The sequence below is a fragment of the Lepisma saccharinum genome, chromosome 2 (genome assembly GCF_977018435.1).
Source record: "Lepisma saccharinum chromosome 2, izLepSacc3.1, whole genome shotgun sequence".
Taxonomy (NCBI): domain Eukaryota; kingdom Metazoa; phylum Arthropoda; class Insecta; order Zygentoma; family Lepismatidae; genus Lepisma; species Lepisma saccharinum.
In genome coordinates this window covers 127,384,082-127,410,572 of record NC_139230.1, presented here as the reverse complement: position 1 = coordinate 127,410,572, position 26,491 = coordinate 127,384,082, and the positions used below count along the sequence as shown (strand labels likewise).

The 26,491-nt window shown below is 38.4% G+C and overlaps 1 protein-coding gene across 2 annotated transcripts in view; it reads right to left on the bottom strand.

Annotated features, from left to right (window-relative positions):
* LOC145984493 (histone-lysine N-methyltransferase NSD2-like) overlaps positions 1-26,491 on the bottom strand; it is a 514,670-nt gene that overhangs the window by 452,332 nt on the left and 35,847 nt on the right. For both annotated transcript variants that reach the window (XM_083118148.1, XM_083118150.1), the window contains exons 2-3: positions 19,395-19,896; positions 5,002-5,117 (exon numbers count right to left, since the gene is read on the bottom strand). In XM_083118148.1, coding sequence (XP_082974274.1) covers positions 5,002-5,117; positions 19,395-19,833 — 555 coding nt within the window. In that variant the 5' untranslated portion in view covers positions 19,834-19,896. The remainder of the gene's footprint in view (positions 1-5,001; positions 5,118-19,394; positions 19,897-26,491) is intronic.

The following is a 26,491-nucleotide window of genomic DNA, read 5'->3' as shown; positions in this document are numbered from 1 at the left end:
TACTTTCATAAAATTTGAAATCAAGGGGTTGCAATTACCCCTCCATCCCCCTCTGCAGGTGCCCTTGGCCGTCTGGAAGGAAAATGCAAGAAAAATATGAAAATTAATTCCATCTTGAGTACCCTTTAGCCCTGCTACTCTTAAATTCTGCTAGTCTGTTTTTTCTTGTACTTTAATGTTTGACCCCCACCCTGACCCTTCCGCTAGACTTAATTTCCGTCCAAGCTTGTGAGCAATGCACCCTACCCCCTCTGGTTGCGCCACTGCATGCCTGGTTAAGGCACCATGCAATGAAAAGCAATTAGTTTTCAGTGAGGAGATTTTTGTTTGCTCGATCATTTATTTAAATAAATGAAGCTGTAATACTGCGTGCATTTCCTGGCAATAAGATAAAAACTGCTTACGCTGAACTGAAATCGCTAAGTATATAAATTCTCCTTGAAGGAGAGAGCTCCTCCTAGGACCTCGTAGGATTTACGAGCTCCGTAAGTAGGCAACACTGGCTGAAGCTGTCCACGTGGTGATGAAACACCTGGAGCGACACGCTGCCGGAGGGCTGTTTCCTTCCAGCAGGTTTTGCAGGCGCCCGGGTCTTGTTGAATGCCCAGTTACCTTGTAAGCGCAGAGCGCCTGGAAGACGAAGAACCCGGGTAAAGACGCAAGTCAACTCGTTGCCGTGGGCAGGCTAGCAGGTATACCTGTCCTCACGGGCAAGCGGGCAGTGGGTAGGTAAAATGCAGACTATGCTGGCCTCTGGTAGTGTATTTACAGAAGATGGGTCAGTTTTGTTCTGTGTGGTGTGCGAAAAAAGAGTTTCAGCAGAGAAGAAATTTCAAGTTACTCAACATGTCAATACAGCAAGACACAGGGAAGCCCTTCAGAGAAGATCAGGCAGTAAACAGCAACTGCTTACTACCGCATCCACTATTTCAACATCTGAATGCACAGTAAGTGATACATTCTATGTAGATCTGTGCTCTGCATTTGTGCATGCTAATATTCCTGTGTGGAAACTGAGCAATGCCCATTTACAAGGTTTCCTTGAAAAGTACACAGGAAAGAAGGTGCCAGATAAATCAACGCTACGTAAAAACTATGTGCCTGTTTGTTTTAATGAGGTCATGGGAGAAATTCGGGAAGCATTGAAGCATGAGAAAATATGGGTGTCTATCGATTAGACTATTGACATGGCAGGACGTGTTTGCAATGCTGTTGTTGGTGCAATGAAGGTGAGTTGTAAACCCTACTTACTGAATTTTGAGGTGTTTGAGTAAGTGAATCATTCCACAATTGTCAAATTCTTTAACGATTTGTTAACTTTGTTGTGGCCAGATCACATCCAGTATGATAATGTGTTACTGTTTGTTACTGACGCGGACCCATATATTGTCAAAGCAGCATCTGGTTTGAAAGTGTTGTATCCTAAATTAGTACATCTAACTTGTCTTTCACACGGTCTTCACCACGTAGCAGAAATAAGCAGATACCAATACCCGGAAGTAGATGCACTTATATCAAATGTAAAGAAAGTATTTGTGAAAGCTCCTTCGCGAGTACGTCTCCTTCGTGAACTGGCAAAAAATGTTCCGTTACCTCCACAACTGGTATTAACATGATGGGGCTCACGGCTAGAAGCTGTGTCGTATTATGCAGAAAATTTCAATGAAGTGAAGGCAGCCATAGACTCACTAAAACCAGAAGATGCAGCCACTATTTGTATGTCACAGAAATGTTTCTCTAGAAGTGGCATTGAGAATGAAATTAAGTACATACACAACCACTTCTTGAGTATACCTGCAATTATTACACAGTTAGAGTCCCGTAATAATCCTTTGCAGCATTCCCTGTCCTTGTTGGGTGAAGTATCGCAAACTTCGTCCAGTGAAACTCATGGTGTTGCCAAAATAGCATCAGAAAAACTTTGCCAAGTATTAGACAAAAATTCCTGGTACAGAACAATCTGTGACATTGCAAATGTACTGAATGGCGAAAATGTGGACTTGAAAGAGGACCCATCACAGGAGGAAGTTTGGTGTTTCTCACATGCACCATTGACTTCTGCTGATGTAGAAAGGAACTTCTCGATCTACAAAACATTTCTCACTGATAAACAGAGGGTTTAAAGAAGAAAACCTAAGGAAGACGTTCATAGTTCATTGCAACAGAGGTCATTAAGGTAAAATGTTTGGAAAAAAAATAATTGTATATTGTTCCTCCATATTTTTTATATTTTTCATGCATATTTGCATGCATATTTTGCTGTTTGTTTGTGCATGGAAATCCAGGCTCTACTCATAACCCATGACAACCCCCACCCTTTCCGGAGGTCAATTCTGGCTACAGGTCTGAAGTGAAATATGCGTGTGTAATTTTTTTATTATATTCTATGTTTCTTCTGCAAAATAAGTCTGTCTGCATATATATGTTGAAACTACTAAAATATAATTTTAAACACCCGAGATTTATTTTCCACATTTCCATCTGACAAGAATTAGTGAAAAGTTATTGAAAAGGCAAATTTGAGGTAAATTTGCTCTTCATTTTTTCACGAATGTCCTACAAGCACTTATAAATCTGAAGTGCTTGGAATATCATCCTATAAGGGAATAAATAATTGATTGATTGATTGATTTGTTGTTTTAACTCCACTATATGCATAGATAAGCTAATCGGGACTGGACCTACAGTTTAAACTGGGATCCGAACCACCATGTGCCTCCACCAGGTATCGAACCCAGGACCCCTTGATTACAAGGCAACAACATTACAACTATGCCATTGGGGAGGCCAAGGGACTAAATAAAGATGGACTCAAATAGGGTGTTTTGAATTGTTCACCTCAAAAAGCCCAAATGAAAACAAACCAAAAAAAATCTTGCAAACTTGAGTGCTGCAGTCACAAAGTCAAGAGGCATTCAAGAAATGAAAATTTGTCGATTATAGCACCATCTATCATGAATCGAAAAAAATGTTTCAGACAAAACTTATGTATTTTTTTCCGTAAAATCCGAATCTGTAATAAAAAATAGGGGTTTCTATTTGAAATTTCAAAGTTGCCCCGGCCCCACCTACAAGAAGAGGAGGGGGTGTTCTTTTGTTCCACCACTAAACTTCCCCCTCCAAACTATCAACTTTTTATTTGGAACATTTTTTTGTAGGATGATTTATTTTCAAGATATTCAAATGATTCAGATTAAAAAAATCACCCAGTATACTTGATTTCATTGCTATTTTTCAGTGAAAACAAAATGCCTAAGAATTACCACGTATGAAGAGAAATAAACAGTGGCAGTGATTGGGTTCCAAAGCTAGGGGACAAGGACAGTTTACTCTCCCTTGGTAGATAAGGTTTAGTATAGTGCGGGGGCAAAAGTGGAAAAAAAAATAAGGGAAACTACCCCCTTGCCCCCTAATTGCCACCACTCTCTTGCACAAGTTTCTGTACAAGTTTTCTTTAATTTTAAACCCAGCTTTTTAACTCAAATTAATCTTTATACTCACCAACTACTTATTTGGATTTTCTTGACTATAATGACCAATGCTACAATGAAAATAATTTGTTTTGACTGATGTGGCTGAGTGTAAGGATATGCCGAAACAGTTTCTTCTGAACTACTGTTTACCAAATGCAAGCAATCATTTTTCTCCTTTGTTTTCTGCAGCTGATAATACTCAATACACACAAAAGTGAGAACTATACACAGTGCAGCAATTTGAAGTGGCGACTGATTTTTTTCCCAGTAGGTGGCACCACTGTGCAAGCATTCTGTAGTGAAAACAAGTGAGGGGTATCGATGAGGATAATCGATGCAGAGCTTGTTGATCTTGAGCAATATCGTTGAGTGTGGCAATGTTGAGTGTGGGCACGTGTCATCAAAGTGTGTTGTGATTTCAACATGGAACAAAAACCAAACATCATATTTTGTGCACATCTGGGTAAATATGCTACAGAAACATTTCACAAGTTGCAGCAAGTGTAGGGAGACAATTGTTTATCCCGTACACATATATTTGAATGGCACAGTGACAGATGGCAGCCAATTGAAGACAAGCATCCAGGTGCAGCAAGGATGGCAAGAACACTGAAATTGGTTGAGAAAGTGAGGACAATCATTACTGAAGATCAAAATTGCAGACAGACTGTTGCAGCTGCATTTTATCTTGAGGTACTGTAATGTTTGTGCAAAAAATAACACATGTGAGCCTCGAATATTGGGTTAATGGCAGCTGGCTTCTGCTTCATTACAATTCCCCAAGTTGCAAGGCTCTGACTGTGAAGAACTTTTTGACCTCAAAGACAATCTGTGTGTTGTCACACCTGGCCTATTTATCGGATCTGGCCCTGTGTGATTATTTTTTATTTCCTAAACTGAAAGCTGCACTGAAAGGTTCCTATTTTGATGATGTACCAATGACAAGGATTTTAAACAGCATTACACAAAACGAATTCCAGCAATCCTATGCACTGGTAACCACGGTGCAACAATGTGTGGATGAAGGAGGATCCAACTTTGAATGATCCCAGGTAAGTAACTTTTTGTGAACACTTGTTTATTTCTTACAACACCACTCACGATTTCAAATTTGTGCACTGTATATATATTAAAAAAATATTGTTCTTCACAATTATCTAAATATTTCACAAACAAATATTCCATATTCTCTCATAAACCTACAACCTTGGCAAGAGTAAATTTCATAGACCATTTGAAATGAGAAGAAACTACATTTCAGAGAGGTTTGAAGACTGCTTTCACAAACGAGGCTCTGCTGATAATTTAGTTACGATATTTACTGATGCAAAGATGGTAAAAATAATTCTTGCTTTACAAATCCATAACATCCTCTCATCCCCTTTCTCCTTAAGTGTCCCCTCATACCCTTTTTCCTTATCTCCATGCAGAGTAATTACATGAGAATACTTACAAAAAATTAATGAGGGAAACCTTTTATGTCACCTGCAAAAATTAAAAGTCAGACTTGAAATATAAAGAATCTTACCTTCCTCATAGTTTCAAACTCCTCCACACCCTTGTATTCAAGGATAGACGTTGTTGACAACCAACTCCTTGCCCCATTGTCATTAAAGAACTGCATGTGATATTTTCTTCTGGAAGCTGGAATTAGAAGGAAAAAAAATGTATTGGTGGGGGGGGGGGGGCATGTATGTACACTGCTGTCCTTAGTAAACAAACCAAACTAAAGTTCAATCATCAAATCACCAGCTCAGTAACTGAGCATGTTGAGTGATCAACTTAGATCTCTCCACTGAGGTTCCTTGGTTCAAGTCCCACCCTGGACATAGGTATTCTTTGCATATGTCCCATCATCAAATTCATCTAATGATCTTTAGTCTTAATGAGTTCAAAGTGCTACACAATAGCAAAAGGTTAAAAAGACATAGATGACGAGGAATGGAAAGAGGGAGTTCAAGAAAAAGCATATTTCTTGAGTGCATTATTTTCCACACTATGATAAATATACATTGTAATGTTACATCCATTTTTGCCACTATTTAAAAAGTCGCAGTTTTTTTTAAGTAAAAATATTAGTACATTAATTATGAATAATGTATTGGAATATATACATTTATTATCTAAATTTGTACAGTTAGCTAATGTGTCACTCAAATGCACACCCAAGTTGTCCTGGATCCACAACTCTTGCTGGTGAAATCACATAGGTATAGCTCCTCAAATCAAGTGCATAGTGTGTTTGATAGCTTTCCAAGCTGAGGTTTTGTCATTTATTTTGTATAAGCATGCTGCAGAGCATGGGAATAGACCAAATTCTGATCACCAACAACAGATTGATGTCATCTGAACATGGCACCGACCTGGCTGCCATGAATGTCAGTGTTTGCTTTCATTAAGGTGGATATGCTATGTGGAAAAAAATAATTATATTGCTTTCTGTGTAGTTTGCTAAGGCGATAAATGATAAACCAACAAGTGTTGAGTTTGGATAAGTTAATGTTGCAAAATAAGTACATTTTAGAAGAAAGGATTTTTATGTAAAAAAAATGTACAAAAGTGTGTGGAGGAGATTTTTTAAGTGAACTTTAAGTGAAATTTCCCTTAAAAATGTGTGGGAGTACACGGAAATCATTTCCATCTTCTGTGCAAAAAGTAAGGTACCTGAACTCAATATGACCATAGATTGTCTCTAATGATGTACAAAGTCAGAAAGGTAAAACTAATGGCAAGATTTGAAAGAGGGAACATTTCTAGATGTTTAATGAAAATTAGAGCCAATTCTAAACAAAAACATGGATGTAAGAAAGATTGTATTAAAAAGTTACATTTAGGGTATATTGGGCAGATATGCACCCAATATGGCCTAGTCACATATTTTGTTCTTTCGCATCAAAATATGCAACAGAAATTGTAAAGAAAGTACCACAATGTTGTTTTTTATAGGTAGATAAGTATATTGATAGCTACACTTACATTTTATTTACATAATGACACATGAGATTTGCACAAATAAATAACATTATTTGCAAACAAATAAACAATGGAGTGACATGTCAGAATTTGTTACCAGAAAACCACGGATTACACATCACATTCTGGGCAAGTGAAAGAAAGGCTTTTTATCATCCTTATTGAGTTCCACACACTCTAGTTCCACACACTCATAAGAGTAACAAATGTCACATTTGGGCATATCCTTCATGGAAAACAAAAATTCTACCCCCAAGCAAAACACCCACTTTGGTTTCGGACAGGAAGGCCCTTGTCCGTCATCCCCCCCCCCCTTCTCCTCTGACAAAAAGGAAGCCACATTTGCCCCTACAACAGCCCCAGAACCACTGGAAAAAGTCATTCAACCCGTCACCTGCAAACCCCTTCAGCTCCTCATGCACCCCTTCCTCCCAGACACCAGGCACCAACGTTCAGACATCAAATTCCAATACAACTGGCATATGTTCAATAGACAGTGTTCCCGTTTCTCAGACTATCAAGTTAGAAATGCACTGAAAACTGGTATTAGAAATTACTACAATCGTCGTTAAAGATAAAAACATATCAGAAGAAATAAAATCCATCATCTTAGAACTGATGAGCAAATTAGAACAAGTACATGAAGAAACAGTGTCGGAGAACAAATCACTCAATGCCGTAAATAAAATCCTTCAAGAAAGAAATCACCATGCCCAATCTGCAACCCCTAGAGAAGGCGTATTATACTCCCAGGTTGTATCAACAAAAAAAACTGACAAACAACAACAAATACAGAAAGCCACATCTACCATCAAGCACACTGTCTTTATGTACGACAAAGATAGGAAAATGAGTGCTAAGAAGATGCAGGAAATTTTGACCACCACAGTAAATCCAGTGAGGAAAAATATCCAAATCAAAAGCATAAGAACCACAAATCAAATGGTGATAGTGGAAACAGCTTCCAGGGAAGAAGCCGAGAAATTAATTAATAATCAAGATCTTCCTAAACATAACATCCAAGTAGAAACCCTCGAAAAAAGAACCCACTTCTGATCATATATGACGTTCTGGCCAATAAGACCCAGAAAACTTTTACACAGAATTTCACAGCCTTAACCTCCAAGAATCTATTCCATATGAAGAATACATAAATGATTTCAATGTGAGACTTTAAACAGGACCCCGTAACAGGAACACAGTACATCTAGTGGTACAAGCCACAAGTAAAATTAGAAAAATCCTTCTCTGCACAGAAAATGTATATTTACCGTTCCTATCTCTTTTTATCGAAGATTATATCGTGGTTGCACGTTGCCTGAAATGTGGAGATCTGGGCCACGTAGCAAAATACTACAAAAACAAACCCTTGTGCACCCATTGTGGGAATGAGAATCATGAACGCCAAAACTGTGATAAAAAACCAACCAAAAACATGCATTCCATGTAAGAACAGGAACAAAACATGCAATAGTAAAGACAACAAAGACTGCCCAACATACACCTTCATGTGGCAAAGACTAGTGGACAAGACAGACTATGGAGAACACCCCTAAAACAAAAGGGAAAAGAAATCCACTAAGTAGAAGAAAAAGAAACGCTAAAAGAGTGGCAGTATACTGACTAAAAAAAGCAATCGATTTAGTAAACTCTTCCACGTTAAACCCAGAAGCTCCCCCTTCATGTACCCATATAGCCCATATAGCACATACTTCAATCCCCCAACCCTTCTCAACCTCTCTGCTGAACCGTCCAACCCATTGGAGAATATAAAATCCACTCAAACACCCATTCCATCCTCAACGACCCTTTTCCAACTCCTTCTGCCCCAACTGAGGTAATAAAACCCACTTTCACACGAACACCTACATCTGACACATCATCTCACACCCCCCTCACATTCAAGAAAATTGAACTCACTGCAGAAGACACCCTTGACTTATATGACACCGATCTCAATACCGACTCGGAACCTACATCACCCTCACCAGAACACTCATCCCATCCCTCTGATCCATAACTAGGGCCTCCCCGATGGCGCAGTGGTAGCGTCGTTGCCTTGTAATCAAGGGGTCCCAGGTTCTATACCCGGTGGAGGCACAAGTGGTTCGGATCCCACTTTAAATTGTAGGTCCAGTCCCGATTAGCCTTTCTGTGCATAAAGTGGACTTAAAACAACAAATCAATCAATGATCCATAACTAATATATAGAAACTTCGAACACAACTTGAAACTTTCACGCCTAGAAGAGAGAGACATTCTCATTACTGCACTGAGACTAGTCAGGAAGAAGCATCCCAAGGGCAAAACTATTACCTTTCCCATACCAGAAGCAGTGGACAGGATAACGTTAAAAACTTACAACCTTCCTACCGACACAGAGGAGCTGTTCCAGATAACCGAGACAGTTTTCAGACATCGCGGAGAGTCCCTGGTACTTGACGATGTTTACGCGGACATTGTAAGGGCACACAGGAGGATGGAGTTCATAGCAACAAAAGAATGGCCCCGGTGCCACCAATTAGTATGGCACTCATAGAAAACGAGAAGATATGCGTTGCACAGATCAACACCGGAAGAAGCAAACTTGCAACACTTGAAACAATCAATTACTGCAAAGACCAATACATTGACATAATTCTCATGCAAGAACCATACACATCCAAAAACAAAACTCCCTACATACCACTCAACGTACACACAATTCAGGACTGCAATCAAACCATGGCAGCAATAATTAACCTAAACAGAAATCTAACAGTCACCAAAATAACACAATTCTGTGACACACACATAAATTGCACTCAAATATCTTCCGAGCATGGTTCTTGGATCCTAATAAATAGCTATTTTCAATTCAGCCATGACATAGACCCATATCTGGAAAAAATCGATCTGATCTGCAATGCGTACAAAAACTACAAGATCATAATCACAGCTGACACGAACTCCTCTTCTCCATGGTGATACAGCCAAGAAACCAACACCAAGGGAGTAGCCATGGAGGAATTCATTTCAAAGCACAACTTACAATGAAAATCAGCCAGATAATCCTCCAGGGGAAGGGCGTGCGCCTCAAGCAACATTGATCTAACACTCACGAATGCAAGGGCCTTGGGCGATGTCCAAAACTTGAAAGTTATAGATCTCGCCACGACAAGTGATCACAACTTAATACTATTCGACTTAATCTACAGGCAACATCAGCTTGAACAGACAGACCAGGAGAACATATTGAACTGGAGAAAAATCGATCATCAAAAATTCCTAGAGAAACTCATTATCCCTGAACAATTGGACCAACAAAAATCACTCAACACGCTCGCAGAGGAACTCTCTGCAAACATCAGACAAGCAATTGAAAATTCAACACCCAGAAATAACCAAAGGAAAATGAAGAGGAAGTCATGGCCAAAGAAACTAACCAACCTTAAGAAACAAATGCAAAAAGCCAGGAAACTATATCAAAAATGCATCATCACACAATACAGAACTGCCAACCTCCACATTTACCGTGCCAAAAAAAGGCAATATGAAACCGAGCTACTAAATTATAAGACACAACAATGGAATATCTTCATCGAAAAACGTCTGGAAATAAATAAATAAATACCCCATATGAAATAGCTACCGGCAAAATAATAAAAAAAAAACATTTCCACCTTAATTAATGACGAGAATAACACAAATATGACAAAGGACTTGGAAGAAACCATCCATCAACTTCCTAATGAAGAATTTCATACCAGAAGACAAAACTGAAAACGACAGCAATGAAAATAAGGATACAAGAAAAATCTATCACCAGCCATATCCAGAATCACCGATATTACCTTTCACTACCCAGGAAGTAGAAAACGAAATAAACAGCATGAAAAGGAAGAAGTCCCCGGGACCAGACGGAATTCCTGTGGAAATAATACAAGAAATCACCCCAGTACTTATGCCTTACATTACTCAACTATTTAATGAGTGCCTTATTCAGAAGACATTCCCAGAAACCTGGAAGGAAGCAAACTTAATAATCATCAGGAAACATCCAAATAAAGATGAAACCAGGGTCAATTCATACAGACCAATATGCCTTCTCAACGTTTTGGGAAAACTCTTCGAGAAACTTATCCTAAAAATACTCAAAGAATGTCTCCAGCTCAAGCCCATATCACTAATACAATGTGGGTTCACGAAAGGTAAATGCACTGACGATTCATTACGCCTTCTATCGTGTACAACACAAAACACTCCAAACAAGTACATGGTGGGAATTATGGTGGACATCGCCGGGGCATTTGACAACTTGTGGTGGCCCAGCCTTTTTCAATCACTCAAAAACATGAACTGTCCAGGTACAGTCTTCCTACTTCTAAAAAGTTATTTCCATAACAGAAAAGTTAGCATCAAATATCCGGATCTGCAAATGAGTAAGATTACGTCAAAAGGTTGTCCTTAGGGTCCCATTCTGGGACCCGAGCTTTGGAATACTAACTTGGAGCCTGCACTTACCAAACTACAAGACCATCCAGACATAGACCAGATCATAGCTTATGCGGATGACATTATCATGCTCACTTCCGGTAACTCAAGGGAAATCGAAGATAAAGCATCTACTGCAATCAATATGCTATCCGAATGCTGTGATCATGCTAAACTCAAGATAGCTTCAGAAAAGATGCATTATATTATCCTTAAGGGGAAGTTACAAAGAAACCCTCAAATAAAACTCAGAGAAAAAAATGTAAAAAGAGTAAGGAAGGTAAATACCTTGGTATTACTCTTCAAGAGAAGATGTTTTTTAACAGACACATAGCCCTGGCAACAACCCAGGCTGAAACAACTATAAAGTCTAGCCACATTGAGTTCCGCAAACTACAAGCTTCCACTATCACACATTAAAACATATCTCATTATTTCCTATGGCTCGCCCCTGTGGGCCATGGAAACCAGTAAACAGTACATTAAAAGCAAATTGAGATCTTCACAACACAACATACTTCGCCTCACGGGTGCATTCGGAACATCCTCAACCCTGGCTCTTCTCATGATTGCGGGCCTACAGCCTATTGAAATTGTCATTAAAACTAGAACATCAAAATATTAATTTAGAAATGGACAAGAGGACGAAATCTATAATCTACTTCGAATACGCCCTGTCACGGTACCAGAAATTCACCACCACTTGTTTAGCATCTGACAACAGGAATGGATACAAGCTACACAAAGAAGGAGACTTCACAGCTTCCTTCCAAACATAAAAGAGTGACTATATATGGACCATTTCCACCCCACGAGAGGTCTCATACATTTCCTAATGGGACAGGGTCCCTACGGTCCACACCTAAATAAGCACAACCTCAGACAGACTGATAAATGCCTGAAATGTAAAACCGAGACGAACACACTTGAACATAAAGCCTTCTTTTGCCACACATCGAACAAACAAATCGAAGATTTAAAACAAAGGCTACCAAACTTCAACACGTACCAGTTAATAAGAAATCCCGAGCACTTTACATTACTAAACAACTTAACAAACTTGGTGTCGAAAGAGGAACTTTCCCTCTTCAAATCCGGCATCACTCACCTCCCCATTCAACCCCTACCTCCGGAATGTAATATAAACCCCAGAAGATCACAAAAAATCCACCTTCGACAAACTCAACAACAACAACAACAACAGGACATCCTTCCTTCGGACTAAGATCACCAAGAGGATAATGAAGCAGAACCTATCACAGGAACATCAAGAAGGAGACACTAATACACATGACAGTGATATGCCAGAAACAAAAAAAGGTTACGCCTCCCCAGAGAAAGGCAAAGGATAACACTGCAAGGATTAGACCCAGGAACCAACCGAATTTAACCCAGATTTTTCTTTTTCGTTTCCTTGTTAAACTGTAATCTTACACCCCCTTCTTTATTCTCGTTACTAACTACTCTGCAAACTTCTCTCACTGATTCTTGACAATTCTCCATATTTCCACTATCGAATGTACTAAAGTACCCGATGCTTCCCAGGAAATCCCTCCCTACCTCTTTCCTTCCTGATGACGTCCCAGGTACCAACCGTCGTACCGATGTTCATCCCAGTCCAACCAACTCTTGCTGGTCTCCCGCAAGTTTCCTTCAATCAAGCACCACTCGTTCTTTCATATCCCTTCCTAGTATTAATACTTACAGCTCAAAGTTAATAATATTCCCACTATCTCAAACATAACATACTAGAACATAGACCCTGCTTAACATTCATAGAATCATGTTAATGTCTATCCCTCATCTCATTCATCAACACTAATGCACACGACACACAATAAAACTTATCCTAACAAAACATTACCCACCCAATTACACACTTATGCAATTTCGTATCTGTGTTCATAACTAATATTAATGTTAAACACTAACACATATTTACTTCCTACTATTACTAACCTTTATCTTAATCTTCTTACCTTGTAGAATGATGTAAAACCAACTTTGTTCAGGAAAACCGAACAAATTTGGTTCTTCACACTGGGGCATTCATGCCAATGTCACAGTGAATTATTGTAATAAAAAATGGAAAATAAAGGATGAATCAAAGAAAAGCGGGGGAATCCATAAAAAATTTGCGGAACTGACACCCTGGGTTAATTTTCAGGTACCAGGGAATAAGCGCATACCTCCGAAAGTAGTTTGACTACTTTTTTGATTCATACATATACATAACAACAATAATAATCATTCTATGTAACCATATCTTGTATATTGTTTAGGAAAATAAAAAGAAATAAAAATTCTTGTAAATTCTTATATCCTTCATGGTATTTTCCTATGTAGGCTACCTTACATAGTTTTATTTTTTCCTTTGTTATAAACAGTACTTTAGATTAAAGTCTAAAACTAAGTACATTATTATAAAGTACAAATTATGAGCTATCATAATATGTACTAGAGACATAAGCACCTATCACTTGGAAGATAGACAAATAGGCCATATTGAGTTCAGGTACCTTACATGATTACTTTATTTATTTATGTATTGAACTCAACAGGTACATACCTAATTACAGAGGCCATATAATGGATTCATAGTGAATGCAGTTACATATATAATATAGAAATAGATGAAAAAATATAATGAAAATATATTTGAAATTATTAATTTTATATATAGATATACCGCGTGAGGCACCTAAAAGTACCACCTGAAATAGTGAAGAAACCAGAAACAGTAGCGATGTGAGGTTTGCGGGAAACAATAATATCAAATGGGGCTCGTAAATCGGAGGTATGGGGTGGGTCGAAAAATATCGACAAATGGGGCATCTGGAGCAAAGTCATATTTTTTTAAATGGAACGATATACAATAACATGCATAATATAAAAGAGCGCACGCAGAGAAACACAACGCCCTTGGTCTCATGCATCTACTGGACAGAGGAACGAAGATATGGCCATGTGAAAATATGTAAACAAACTAACAAGTGGCCCACTTCACAGTCAGTACCACGGCATGTACAAGTATGAGATGTCGGAAGCCATTGGACAAGATGAAGACAGAACATGTTAAAGGAAGAAAAAATACAGTAGACATCGTCAGCACCATGTATTTGACAGTGTTACAGCATAAAGAAAATGACCATGACAGTACGTCAAAGAACCACTGCGTAAGAAGCAAAAACCTGTCAAAGTGTGTGTTCAAAGTGGTGGCCGTCAGCTGCGATACAGGCAGCGAGGCGCCCACGCAAAGATCGTTGCACAGAATGTAGCATCTCGTAGGGAATGTCCCTACAGGCTGCAGTAATGCGGTGTTGAATATCCTCTGGAGTTGTTGGCACATCCCGGTAGACAATGTCCTTCAGCTTTCCCCACAGGAAAAAGTCTAACGGTGACAAATCTGGGGAACGAGCCGGCCATTTGACAGGCCCTCCACGTCCAATCCAACGATTTGGAAATGTATTTTCCACACATGCTGTAGCGCATCTTGCACTGTGAGCTGGGCACCCGTCATGTTGGTACCACATTTCCCTCCTTGTCTGAAGTGGTATGTCCTCCAATAGTACAGACAGTTCATGTTGTAAAAATTGTATGTATCGGTCAGCCTTCAGTGTCCCTTGTATAAAAAAGGGCCAATGAGATGTTCACCCACTATACCACACCACATGTTCACACTCCATGGGCGCTGGCATTCCACTTGGCGAAGCCAATGTGGATTTGTCACCGACCAATAGTGCATGTTCCTTAGGATGACATTTCCATGATTGGTAAAAGTTGCCTCGTCAGTGAAGAGGATATGTGACAAATCGGGTGTGTCGTGTCGTAACATCCATGTGCAAAACCGAACACGGTCCACAAAATCATTCCCGTGAAGTTCCTGATGGAGGGAGATATGATATGGGTGAAACTTGTGTGTGTGCAGAATGCGCAATACACTTCACTGACTCATCCCAGCATCCCTGGCAATTTCACGGGAGCTAACATGTGGATTCACAGCAACAGCAGCGAGAACATTTGTTGCACCTGCCTCACCTGTAGTTGGCTTGTTCCGCACACGTGGTCGTGGTGTTACACTTCCGGTGTCTCTTAATTTAATAAATAACTTACCAAACAGACGTCGAGATGGCTGTCGTCTGTCCGGATATCTCTCTGCGTACACACGGTAGGCTTCTGAGGCATTCTTTCAGCATTCCCCATAAATCAGGATCATGTCCGCTTTTTCTATGTTTGTGAACATCATAATCTTCGCTCTTACCACTACGACTGCTTGCTATGAACTAACACGACCTCGTGGACCTGCTATCAAAACTTGCTCTGCGTAAAGGCAGTTCTGTCAGGCACCTGAGAAGTCTTACATGCCGTGGTACTGACAGTCAAGTGGGCCACTTGTTAGTTTGTTTACATATTTTCACATGGCCATATCTTCATTCCTATGTGCAGTAGATGCATGAGACCAAGGGCGTTGTGTTTCTCTGCGTGCGCTCTTTTATATTATGCATGTTATTGTATATCGTTCCATTAAAAAAAATATGACTTTGCTCCAGATGCCCCATTTGTCGATATTTTTCGACCCACCCCATACCTCCGATTTACGAGCCCCATTTGATATTATTGTTTCCTGCAAACCTCATATCGCTACTATTTCTGGTTTCTTCGCTATTTCCGGTGGTACTTTTAGGTGCCTCACGTGGTATACATACACACACACACACATAAACACACACACACACACACTTTATAACAGCATTCCATTAGGAAATTATGTGTTTAAGTTTAAGATATTGCCATTGTGTTAATAGTGACTTTACTGAGCTAAGGTTCATAGAAAAGATGTCAATGGTCTTATTCTTGATTAACAGCTTATTGTAACTGGTGCACATTCTCCACAATGGAGATTTCTTTTCAATTTCAGATCTAGCCTTCTTCATAAGAAAAACTTCATTCTTGAGTGTAGTTTTCGATGACGGGATTCGAAAATTAATCTGACAGAGTAGATGTTCAATATCTAACTCATGATTTAACAACTTGCACAAGAATATTATTTCATGTAACGTTCTTCTGTGACAAGTAAACTGACATTCATATATTAGGTTTTCGTAGTGTTCAAATGTGGGGTAAACTTTCTGAAATTTGTATTTTAAAAATCTAAGAAATCTTGATTGGACTCTTTCAATTACTACACTTTACTTTGCTGTGTCTGTATTCCAATTGCTTCTAATTGTAAAATATTTTAATTAAAATAAATCAATGCACTTGAGTGAAGGGACAAATGGAGTGGTCTCAGCAGGGGCATAACAAAATCATCAAGGGCAAGCCCACATGAAACGAATTTGGAAATCTTTGGAAAGCTAATGGAAATTGTTGAGGTAATTTCATATTGAAGTACATTCCTGACTTACAACTTAAGTCTTTAGGATAAATCATCCTCATATTCATTGTGGAGGACAATCGCTACACTATAAAGTTTCTTAGCTGAAGTTGTAGAAATACATTTCAGAACAATAACTGAAAAAAAAAAATTAGGCCTATCCATGCCCTCAAATATACTTTTTAATGGTAACACTGTTAAGCCTTGCTTCCATGTTAATAAAACATTCAAATGCTGAAAAAGGCAAAATTTATTGTAGAAAAAATTATACACTAAAACGTAACATTTCCACCTTCTAACAGGGCCTTCTTCAGACAAAGATTCACAATAATTTCGTAATGTTTTAGTGAATAATTTTTCTACATTAAATTTTGCCTTGGTCAGCACTTGACGAATGTTTTACTACTTTTTAAGTTGAGTAATAAGTATGTCCCACAAGCATTAAATGCTGCTGTTCTAAAACAAGTCTCAGGATTTACTAATATTTCATCCAGATGTAGTTAATCTAAATTACGTTTTGTGTGTCAAACTGTCTTATCTTCAAAATTTAATTCAATTCCCCATGTTGTAACTAGTGATTTATTTAGCTGTCGATAATGCTTTCTAACATTTCTGGCTATATTAGGACAATGAACAGATTAGAACCAGAAGTTCAGGTTAGGGTAAAAGACAAGAAAAAAGTGTTTTTTTTTTATTCAAGACAAGATTAAATGGGGAAAAAAATGCCTAAACAAGTTATCATGAAAATATGTAAAAAATGTTGCACAGGAGAAATACAAAAATTATTTGTACTCTTTTTTGGGCACCCTTAGGCTTCCAGCTGGCCTGCAATTTGGGCCTTGTGGTCCTGTATGTTATGCTTCTGGGTTTCAGCCATTATATGATAGTACAATTACCAAATGGAGGCACTGTGATAGCAAGTTGTACAATTTAATAGTGTTTACTCCGGAACAGAAATGCTACATTGTTTTCTTTTGTCATGGATGTCCTTTTTCCTTAAGTTAAAGTTATTGTTCCAAACAACACTGTCCATTGCAGAATCCCTCTCACAGAAGGTGGTGGAGTTGTTGTTATTCCATTTGGATACATGAGGCAATGAAAGTACCAGTTCTGTCAAATGAATGTTTAATTAGTACACCTAGAAATGCAAAGTATTATATAAGTATGTACAGACATCATTCACTGTGCAGAAATGAGAGATTCACAGACTATTACAGCTACGAAAAATGTTAGCTCATAGACTATTAACAAACTTTGTTTCATATGTTCACATGTTGTAATTGACATACACCAATACACAGGGCCATCAATGTTTGTGGTGTCGATGCTTTGCCATCAAAGATTTTGGGAGTCGATGTTTTGTACTGTCAATGAAATGTAGATGATGTTTTTTTGCTGTTGATGGTTTTTCGTCAATGTTTTGACATATAACCCAAAATAACTGATTCAGCCTAAGGCTCCTCAAATTAGAAATAATTAGCTCTGATGTAAATTACATGGTGCACACCTGCTCATTTCTATAAAGTAAGGTCTTCCCAGCATCTCATATCCGTCACCACGGTAGTTGAAAATGAGAGATAAAAAAAATAACAGAAATGCTCAGACTGTTACTGAAAAATGAATCAAAAAGTCTCGAAATTGGATCAAAATGAGAGCAACAATTGCAGAAAAAAATTATGATAGAAATGTTTCAAACATCAGATTGACTGATCGATTGATTTGTTGTTTTAAGTCCACTTTATGCACAGTAAGGTTAATCGGGACTGGATCTACAGTTTAAAGTGGGATCTGAACCACTATGTGCCTCCACCTGGTATCGAACACAAACATCAGAGTTTCAGGCTAAGAGTTTAAAAATATCTGTGAAAGCAGCAGAAAAGAAGTAAAGGGGAGAGACAAAGTAAAGAGAAAGGGTGAAAGACAAGATGGAAATTAAGACTGAAAAAGAGAAATGAGGAGAGTAACACATGTTTGTAAAACTCGTATAAGTTCTAAATTTAAACCTGCCCCCTTATTTATGCATATATAGTTCCTGCCCTCCTGGTCAAAATTTTCTGGCACTGGCCCTGTACTGTGGTGTTAACAGAGTTGAGAAGCAACCTGATAAAAGTAACACTTTACTTGTTAACAAATGCCTGTTTTGGTAATTGCATTAGTACAATGTTACCAAAATTACATCAGTAATTGTAATGATACTCAACAACAATCAAGGCTTTTTACAATTAACACTTGCTTGTGTTATCTTGATGAATTCAGAACTGGATGATTTATTTGCAAGGATGCTCAACATGTTTTGTTGTGAAAAGGGGGTGGTACTACATTTCAGAGAATTCTACAGGAAACAATCACTTAGCTACTTAGAGATTAACTGGGGTGGAAGGGGATCTCTTCATTACACCTGTCAAGCATAGTTCACCTCTGCTATACAAGAAAAGCTGGTGTGTCACTAACTTGATCAGTCAAGACTTTATGAGTAAGGGTTGCTTGTAGTCATCTCTTTCTTGGAAATATAAGTTCTATAGGCTCTTCAATGTGCAGCTTTAAAGTGCCAATGATGGTAAATTTCTATTTTAGATGTTTGTGCATTTCATCTAAAAATCATATTTTATTCATATAAGTTGTTGAATGGAGCCACAAACTACCATTTGCAGAGTTGTTTATGTTTACTTTCTTACAACAGTCATTCCACTATCCAATGATGCTCCAAGGAGCATGATGGAATGATTATTCAAGTGCAGTTACTATTTTGAAATTGAACTAACAATTGGAAATGTAGGAGAATAGAACTGAAAATGTTTGTTGTGTGTTTGAGTGAAGTCAATCAATGCAGTGGAATAATTTCTCTTACAGTACGATTTAATGTACACGCCATACCTAACTTGTCCCTGGACCCTTCAAATTTCAGCACCACCACTTTTATGACAGGAACGTGTTACTTTCAAAGTTACTGTGAAAAGTAAAAACAACTGTAGCACATTGCCTTCTTAGAGCAACTTGCCCATTCCTGATATTACACAGACAATAACAGTTAAAAGGACACAAACAGATGGCACATTTTTTTCTTGCAACTATGAGGGAAATATAAAACTCAAATTACTTACAGCATATCTTCATGAATGTGCTTTCCTTTGGGTCATCCATAATGATACCAGGCCAGAAAGGATAGTTTCCTACTTGTCCCCACACCATATCACCAGGAAGCCAAGATTGCACATGGAGGTCATTTTCGTTTTCTGTAACTGCCTTTTCTGATTTACAGACGTTCTTTAATGCTGCCTTCAAATTTGATTTACATTCAGCTTTAGCTGTAATATTGGATTCATTTTTGGTGTTGTCATCAAATTTATTGACAATTGATTTTCTGCCTGCAGGACACTGATCTTCTAGGATGTTCACTTGTGAATAAATTACTTCCTCTTTCTTGACTTCCTTTGCACCAGCAAATTTAGTCTTACTGTTCCTAGATCTAGTTCTCATAGTAGTTTTCTTTGCTTTCTCATTTTCTGTGCCTTCTGCATTTCTACCTATTAGTTGGTCCATCTGCTAATAGACATGGGATACCTAATTGTCCTATGGCTCTCTCCCCAATACACAACCAAATATCTGAAAGAAAAACATGTTCTCTGTTAATTAAAAAATACGATTTTGTGTCAAAGTTTACCTAGCATCACTAACAATATGTTTCTTATCAATGAAATTATCCAACGTCAGTCATTTATATATCAAATCTCAGGTGAGAATTTCATAATGAACCCCACAATTACCTCACACAAATTACTTTTCTAAGTTCTGATACCTATTCAAGAATAGCTTATGTATTGGATATATTAATCTTGGGTATAAGAGTTACAATTAGAACTTTTATGGCCTATACTGAGCAAGCTATTGTAGCATTCTTATATCTAGAGAGATGATTTTTAAGTATCAGTTAAAACAATGCAATGTTGTTGTTTCTTGTAATTTTTCTGGAAGAAAAGTTTTTGGTAATCTTTTGTAATTTTGGGTTCCCCATCCAGATACCTGACTCTCTCCTGTGGGATTCGGATATCTGGTTCTGAGATCGGAATCCGGTACCCGGCAACCCGAATCCGAAAATTTCGGGCCATTCCTAATTCTAGGGTTATGATGTAGCGATGTCGTAAAGGAAGGGGGAGCAGGAGGATGGGCGTCCCCAAATCAGACAGTCAGACTTCCCCCAACTGGCACTAATGTAAAAATCGAATAATAAGAGTGTTAACTTCTTAGAGTATGGCCATTTACACCTTTTCTAAGTGGTGCATTCTACGTGTTGTCACTTTTTCTGCTTGTAAAATCAACTTCACTCACAAAAATTAATTTTGTTTTAGTATATATATGTACATATCTGTGGATCTCGTCCATCGCCAACCTGGGCATACATGATTTTTTTTCTTTACTTTCATGTCCTGTAATCGATGCAATAAACATAAGTATGTTTTAAGAACTGAAAAAAAACGTCAAATGTGAATGGACTTAAAACAAACAACCACTACATTAAATCAAATAACTCCCTTATGGTAATTGGTAGAGAAAAGAACCAGGTACTGTTGTAAAGTCCTTAAAACGCTCTACAATTATAATGCCCAAATGTTCACTAGTATTTTATAATTATTAAGTAATATACGAACAAACGTAACATACGATATGCTGCTTTCCTTATTTCTGGTTTGACCTGTCTTGTTACTCCTAATTCGAAAGCTCTTGTTGCGCAGAATGAGAATCAGTAAACATTTTCCCTTGAGGACAATTAGAAACAGATCGTAAGTACCAAATTTGTTTCTCTTTCCACATTATTATCACACTATGAAAGCAATTCACATTGCAAGGAAACTATCGGCGAGTTAATATTTTAACTCAATCTTGTCCATCGTTACAATAACACAATACATATTAAAATATCAAGAAAAATTCTGAGGACCACAAAGCATCATCTACAGTATGGACAAATTATTCCAATAGTGGATTGGTTAGGACGTTAGGACTAATACTAACAAATGAAAATTATATCAGAGGAAATAAAAATCAGACTTAATTCAGGAAACGCGTGTTACTTTTCTCTTCATAAACTTTGATCTTCTAGTTTTATATCTAAGAAACTAAAAGTTAAAATACACAACACAGTAATTTTTCCTGTAGTATTATATGGGTGTGAAACTCTGTAACTTACATTAAAAGAGGAAAAGAAATTAAGAGTATTTGAAAATAAAATTCTTAGAACAATATTTGGACCTAAAAGGGTTGAGGGGACAGGTGAGTGGAGAAGGTTACATAATTTGTATTCATGTCCAGATATTATAAGAATAATTATATCAAGAAGACTTAGGTGGGCAGGCTATGTGGTACGAATGGGAGAGGAAAGAAGAGTTTATGGGATTCTTGTTAGAAAACCTGATGGTAAGAGACCTGAAGGAAGCGCAAGATGAAGATGGAGGGATAACATTGAGATGAGCCTGAAGCAAATGGGTAAGGAAGGGAAAAATTGGATTGATGTTGTCCATGATAGGGATAGATGGAAGGCCTGTGTTGCTGCAGCCATAAACCTTCAAGTTTAATAAGGCAAGAGAGTCAGTTAGTTAGTTTGGATCGTCAGTGGTAACGCTAATTTGTGGCAGACATTCAAAGGTGGTTCAAGAAAACCGGCACTTCAGCTAGTTGTGGATCTTCAGTTATTGTGGATCTTGCTATTTAGGGGCTTGCATATCAAGGCGATGATGAGACTAAGGGAATCAACAGAGGAAAAAAATAAGATGATATTTTTAGGAATTGCATTGAACTTGGACCTTTAAATACGTATAAATTATACTCACAACTCCATTCAAAACGAACTAATCTGCGGAATGTCCACACTTATTCTCAGTAGCCTAAAAAAGTAGAAGAGGAGCAAGTATTCGCATTGATGGTAGATGAAACAAGAGAACTGCGAGGAAGGAACAGGTGTCAGTTCTTGTCCGATATATGTATCGTGGGCAGGTAAAAGAACGCATTTTAGGATTCGCCGCTCTTCAATCATTAGGTACCCTTTCACTCCTTGCACAGGCCCATAACTAGAACTGATCTCCAAGAGAGGATGGGGGCGAGGGATCTCCAAGGTAGAGGATGGGGGGCAGGGGATTTTTAAACCAAACCCATTTTTCAAAAGTTTAACAGTATTAAATGAAAGTGAATTGTGTGTGTGCGGGTGGAGGGGGGGGTTTAGTTCGTATAAACATAAACTTTAGAAATATCATACAAATACTACAGTTTTTTTTACATCTTATAAACTGTTAATTGACTGCTACTGACAGCATCCCTTACTACACACGCCTACCCTACATTCCACCCCCGGCCAAAGCAATGAAACCCTCCTTCCTTCGCAAAACTTGTGAGCTGTTGGCCTTTGACGCAGATGTGGAAGAAATGTGATTGATACCTCCAAGTCGCAGATATTTGTCTAAACGAGAGGCCGCAGCAGGAGCACCGAAGGTACAGATAAAGAAGCTCCCCTATGGAAGAATTCTAAAGTCTAGAGATTCTTCTAAATACTTGTCGCTACTTAGACTTCTGATCATAAACTAGATGAATGAATGTAATACCTGCTGTTCGTGTTCTGTGAATTTATCCTTCACCAAGTTGTGAGTAAAATAATATCTGCTTCTACATTTTCACTCTTCACTGCAAACAAACTATACAAAATAGTTTTACCTTATGTCAAGGGGGCTGTCAAAGTACCAGGGTCAGCTTATTTCTTGAATTATGAAATAGGTGTACCTTTCGGGAATTTTTATTCCTGTGCTATCATTGCCCTGAAAGCTAAGTTACAGATTTTGCCCATAAATTTTAGGCGCTACAACTTTGTCGATTTCCAAGCAAGGTATAAATTGGTATTTCACGAGGTTAACAAACCTGCTGTAATATCTGTGGCAATCCCAGTTTTCAGTGCGGCGTGTGGAAAAAAAAATGTCCATGTTTGAAACGATTTAAAAGTCTGGCTCGCAATGGAATGCTGAATGGCAGGTCGTCTCATTTTGCTGTCCTTGCTACTGAGAAAGAGGAATGTCAACTCTTGGACACAGGTGGTCGATGCATTCTTCAAGCACATGCTAATAGCAGACTTGAACACTAAGGTATTTTCCTTGTTTCTAATACTTAAGAAAATTACTTTCTTAATTACTTTTGAAAGAAAATTATACTCTTCGACATATTGATTTTCGTCATTTATATTACCCTATAACTTAAATATGTCTTTATATAACTAGTCTCATTTCAAGAAATATGATTAATTATGAAATAATACATATGTTAGACCATTTTCTACCTGTCTCTACAACACTGAAATAGGCCACTAGAAACAACTCAACTTACGGCAGTTCCAATGAGTAAAAATAAACGTTAAGACGAATCGTACGGAGGTAAACTCATAATCAAGAATTAAATATGAGCAGTAAACGCCCACCCAGTTCAACGAAGGATCAAAATAAAACACAATACATGAATGAATAATATTAAGTTGTTTTATTTTCAGGCGTTGCATCATTGTAAGCCTACATTAATAGTCTTTTCAGGCTGCATTTACTCAACGAGAGATGCACTTAGGCCTATACATTGTGTGCGAGTAATGTAACTGCCCCTTACAATATTTTCTCGCCCCTGGTAATTTTCCCCTGACACCGTCACTGGTGTGGAGGGTGCGATGCATATTAAGAACACGTGTCGGCGTATATGTTTGTATGTGTGTGTGTGTGTGTGATAATGTGATATATACTGTATACACACACACACACACACACACACACACACACACACACACATGGTGTTGCAAAATAACTTCAACAACGCTTGGGTATGGTAGATATCATAGAAACAAGTAAATTTTCCTTACAAACATTACTTCGAGAGCGCTTACTTTCTGCGCTATAAGCGCTTAAAATCTCACCTGTATGTATGCAACCCAACACAGTTAACGATCGCTCTGATCTAATTTCCAGGGTTGCAACTAGCGTCCCTTGTCAAGAGAGACGACTTCAAAACAACAAGTTGAAAGTCTTACCTGAGCAAAATCCAAAAGAATAATGGTACTCGCCATGTTTTAGAACATTTTCAGTCTTTGTAAACTGACCAACACAATGAATAGGTGGACTGAAATTCAAGACGAACTGCAGTGAGTTCGGTGTCTGTACGAGTTTATTCAGCACTTCACGAAATGGATTGACATTGGTTCATAAAGAGAGATCGTCGTAATTCATGCTCCTTTCATGTGTGGGAATTAGTTTCGTTATTGTGTTTCTTTGCTTCTCGTTATCATCGAACGAGAAAAATTATGAAGCAAAAGGAAACCATTGAGTGCATGTCGTATATTGTACATATTTTTCATTCATTATTTCAACTTGATATCAACATTATTATTATTATTATTATTATTATTATTATTAAAGTAGGGTTACAATCAAGCTTACAATTTTCTTTACATTGATTCTGAACTACAAAAACAGCTTTTTGCCATTGGAATGTAAGAGTACATTCGGAAGGCAAAGAACTTTTAGTGCAGCCTGTAAATAACGTTGTTTCAGCAGACGAGCGAGATTATGACATCTAGATCAATTTCCAGGATAATCCTTGTGAATTTTAATTTTTCTCACTTTATATAATTTTTCTGCCCTTTCAGGTGAACGCAACTACGAGGACGAATTATCCAGTGTCACCTTTTTCCAAGTCGGAACTCGTATCCGGAACCCTCGGTAGCGAGATCATGTGTCTATCACTAAAACTGCTCTGTCGACGAGGTGGCTCAAGGATATTCCTCTGCGGTGCTTTTGTTGTCTTCTGTTGCACTTACCATTATTATCTTTTCAGTAGCCGGATTTCGTGGCAGAGTGGTTAGCACTGACGCCAGAGGTCCTGGGTTCGAATCCCGGTCTGGCCATGGGTGTTCTTTGGGAGTGTCCCTTCATCAATTTCATCATATCATCACTCATCCTCATATATTCGCGATTGGGCAAAAGTGGCAGAAAAGCGAAGTAAAATAAACCAAAACAATAAAACAATGTTCCTTTCAGTATGAGGATTTGTCCTCTTATACATGACGAACTCGATTAGCAACAATGCTTGCTTGCATTAAAAAGTTAAGGTAAAGTTCCTCATGCCATGAAGGTACATTTACGAGATGTGGGGAAAGACCCCACATATTCTCGATCTCGGCCATTTTGGAGATGATGAGATCAGCACCAAACTCCGCGCCTCTTTATCCCTCGGGATTGCACCCAGGTACCATTAATTTCAGGCTGGGTGAGCCCCAGAGCCGCTTTACGCAGCGACAAGGCCGGAAAAATACCGACCTTAGATGACCCACCCCGAGATCGAACCCCGGTCTCCCGCGTGGCATCAGACGTCCTACAGACTAAACCATAACAGCTCTAATGCTAGCATACATTAGCGTCGTCGCCTTGTAATCAAGGGGTCCCGGGTTCGATACCAGGTGGAGGCACATAGTGGTTTGGATTCCACTTTAAACTGTAGATCCAGTCCCGGTTACCCTTACAGTGCACAAAGTGGACTTAAAACACCAACTCAAACTCAAAGCTAGCATACATAGATATAATTTTAATAAATAAATGTTTATAACATTACTATTTGCGTGTTCAAAATGATGCAACGAACACATTACGTTTGTATTTGTTTGTTCGCCGATATCCTCTGTCGCACGTGTCCCTTGGGATTGCATGACACTAGAAAAACTCTGCGGCGACGTGGTTAGCACAGCGTTACACCAGGTGTCTCGGATTCCAATCAGCTTAAGCATGGGTGTAATTATTTGTTATTTCATCATATCATCACACTCATTCTCATCTTCCCGATTAGCCAGGCAGAAAAACGAAGTAAATAAATCAATCAACCAACTATCGAATTTCAGTCCGCCTATCCATTCTCTTGGTCAGTTTACAAAGACTGAAAATTATCTAAAACATGACGAGTACCATTATTCCTTTGGATTTTGCTCAGGTAAGACTTTCAACTCGTTGTTTTGAAGTCGTCTGTCTTGACAAGGGACGCTAGTGGCAACCCTGCCAGGCGCCCCTGGAAGTTAGATCAGAGCGATCGTTAGCTATGTTGGGTTGCATACATACAGGTGAAATTTTAAGCTCTTATAGCGCAGTAACTAAACGCTTTCGATAAAATGATAGTAAGGAAGTTGTTTTACGACACC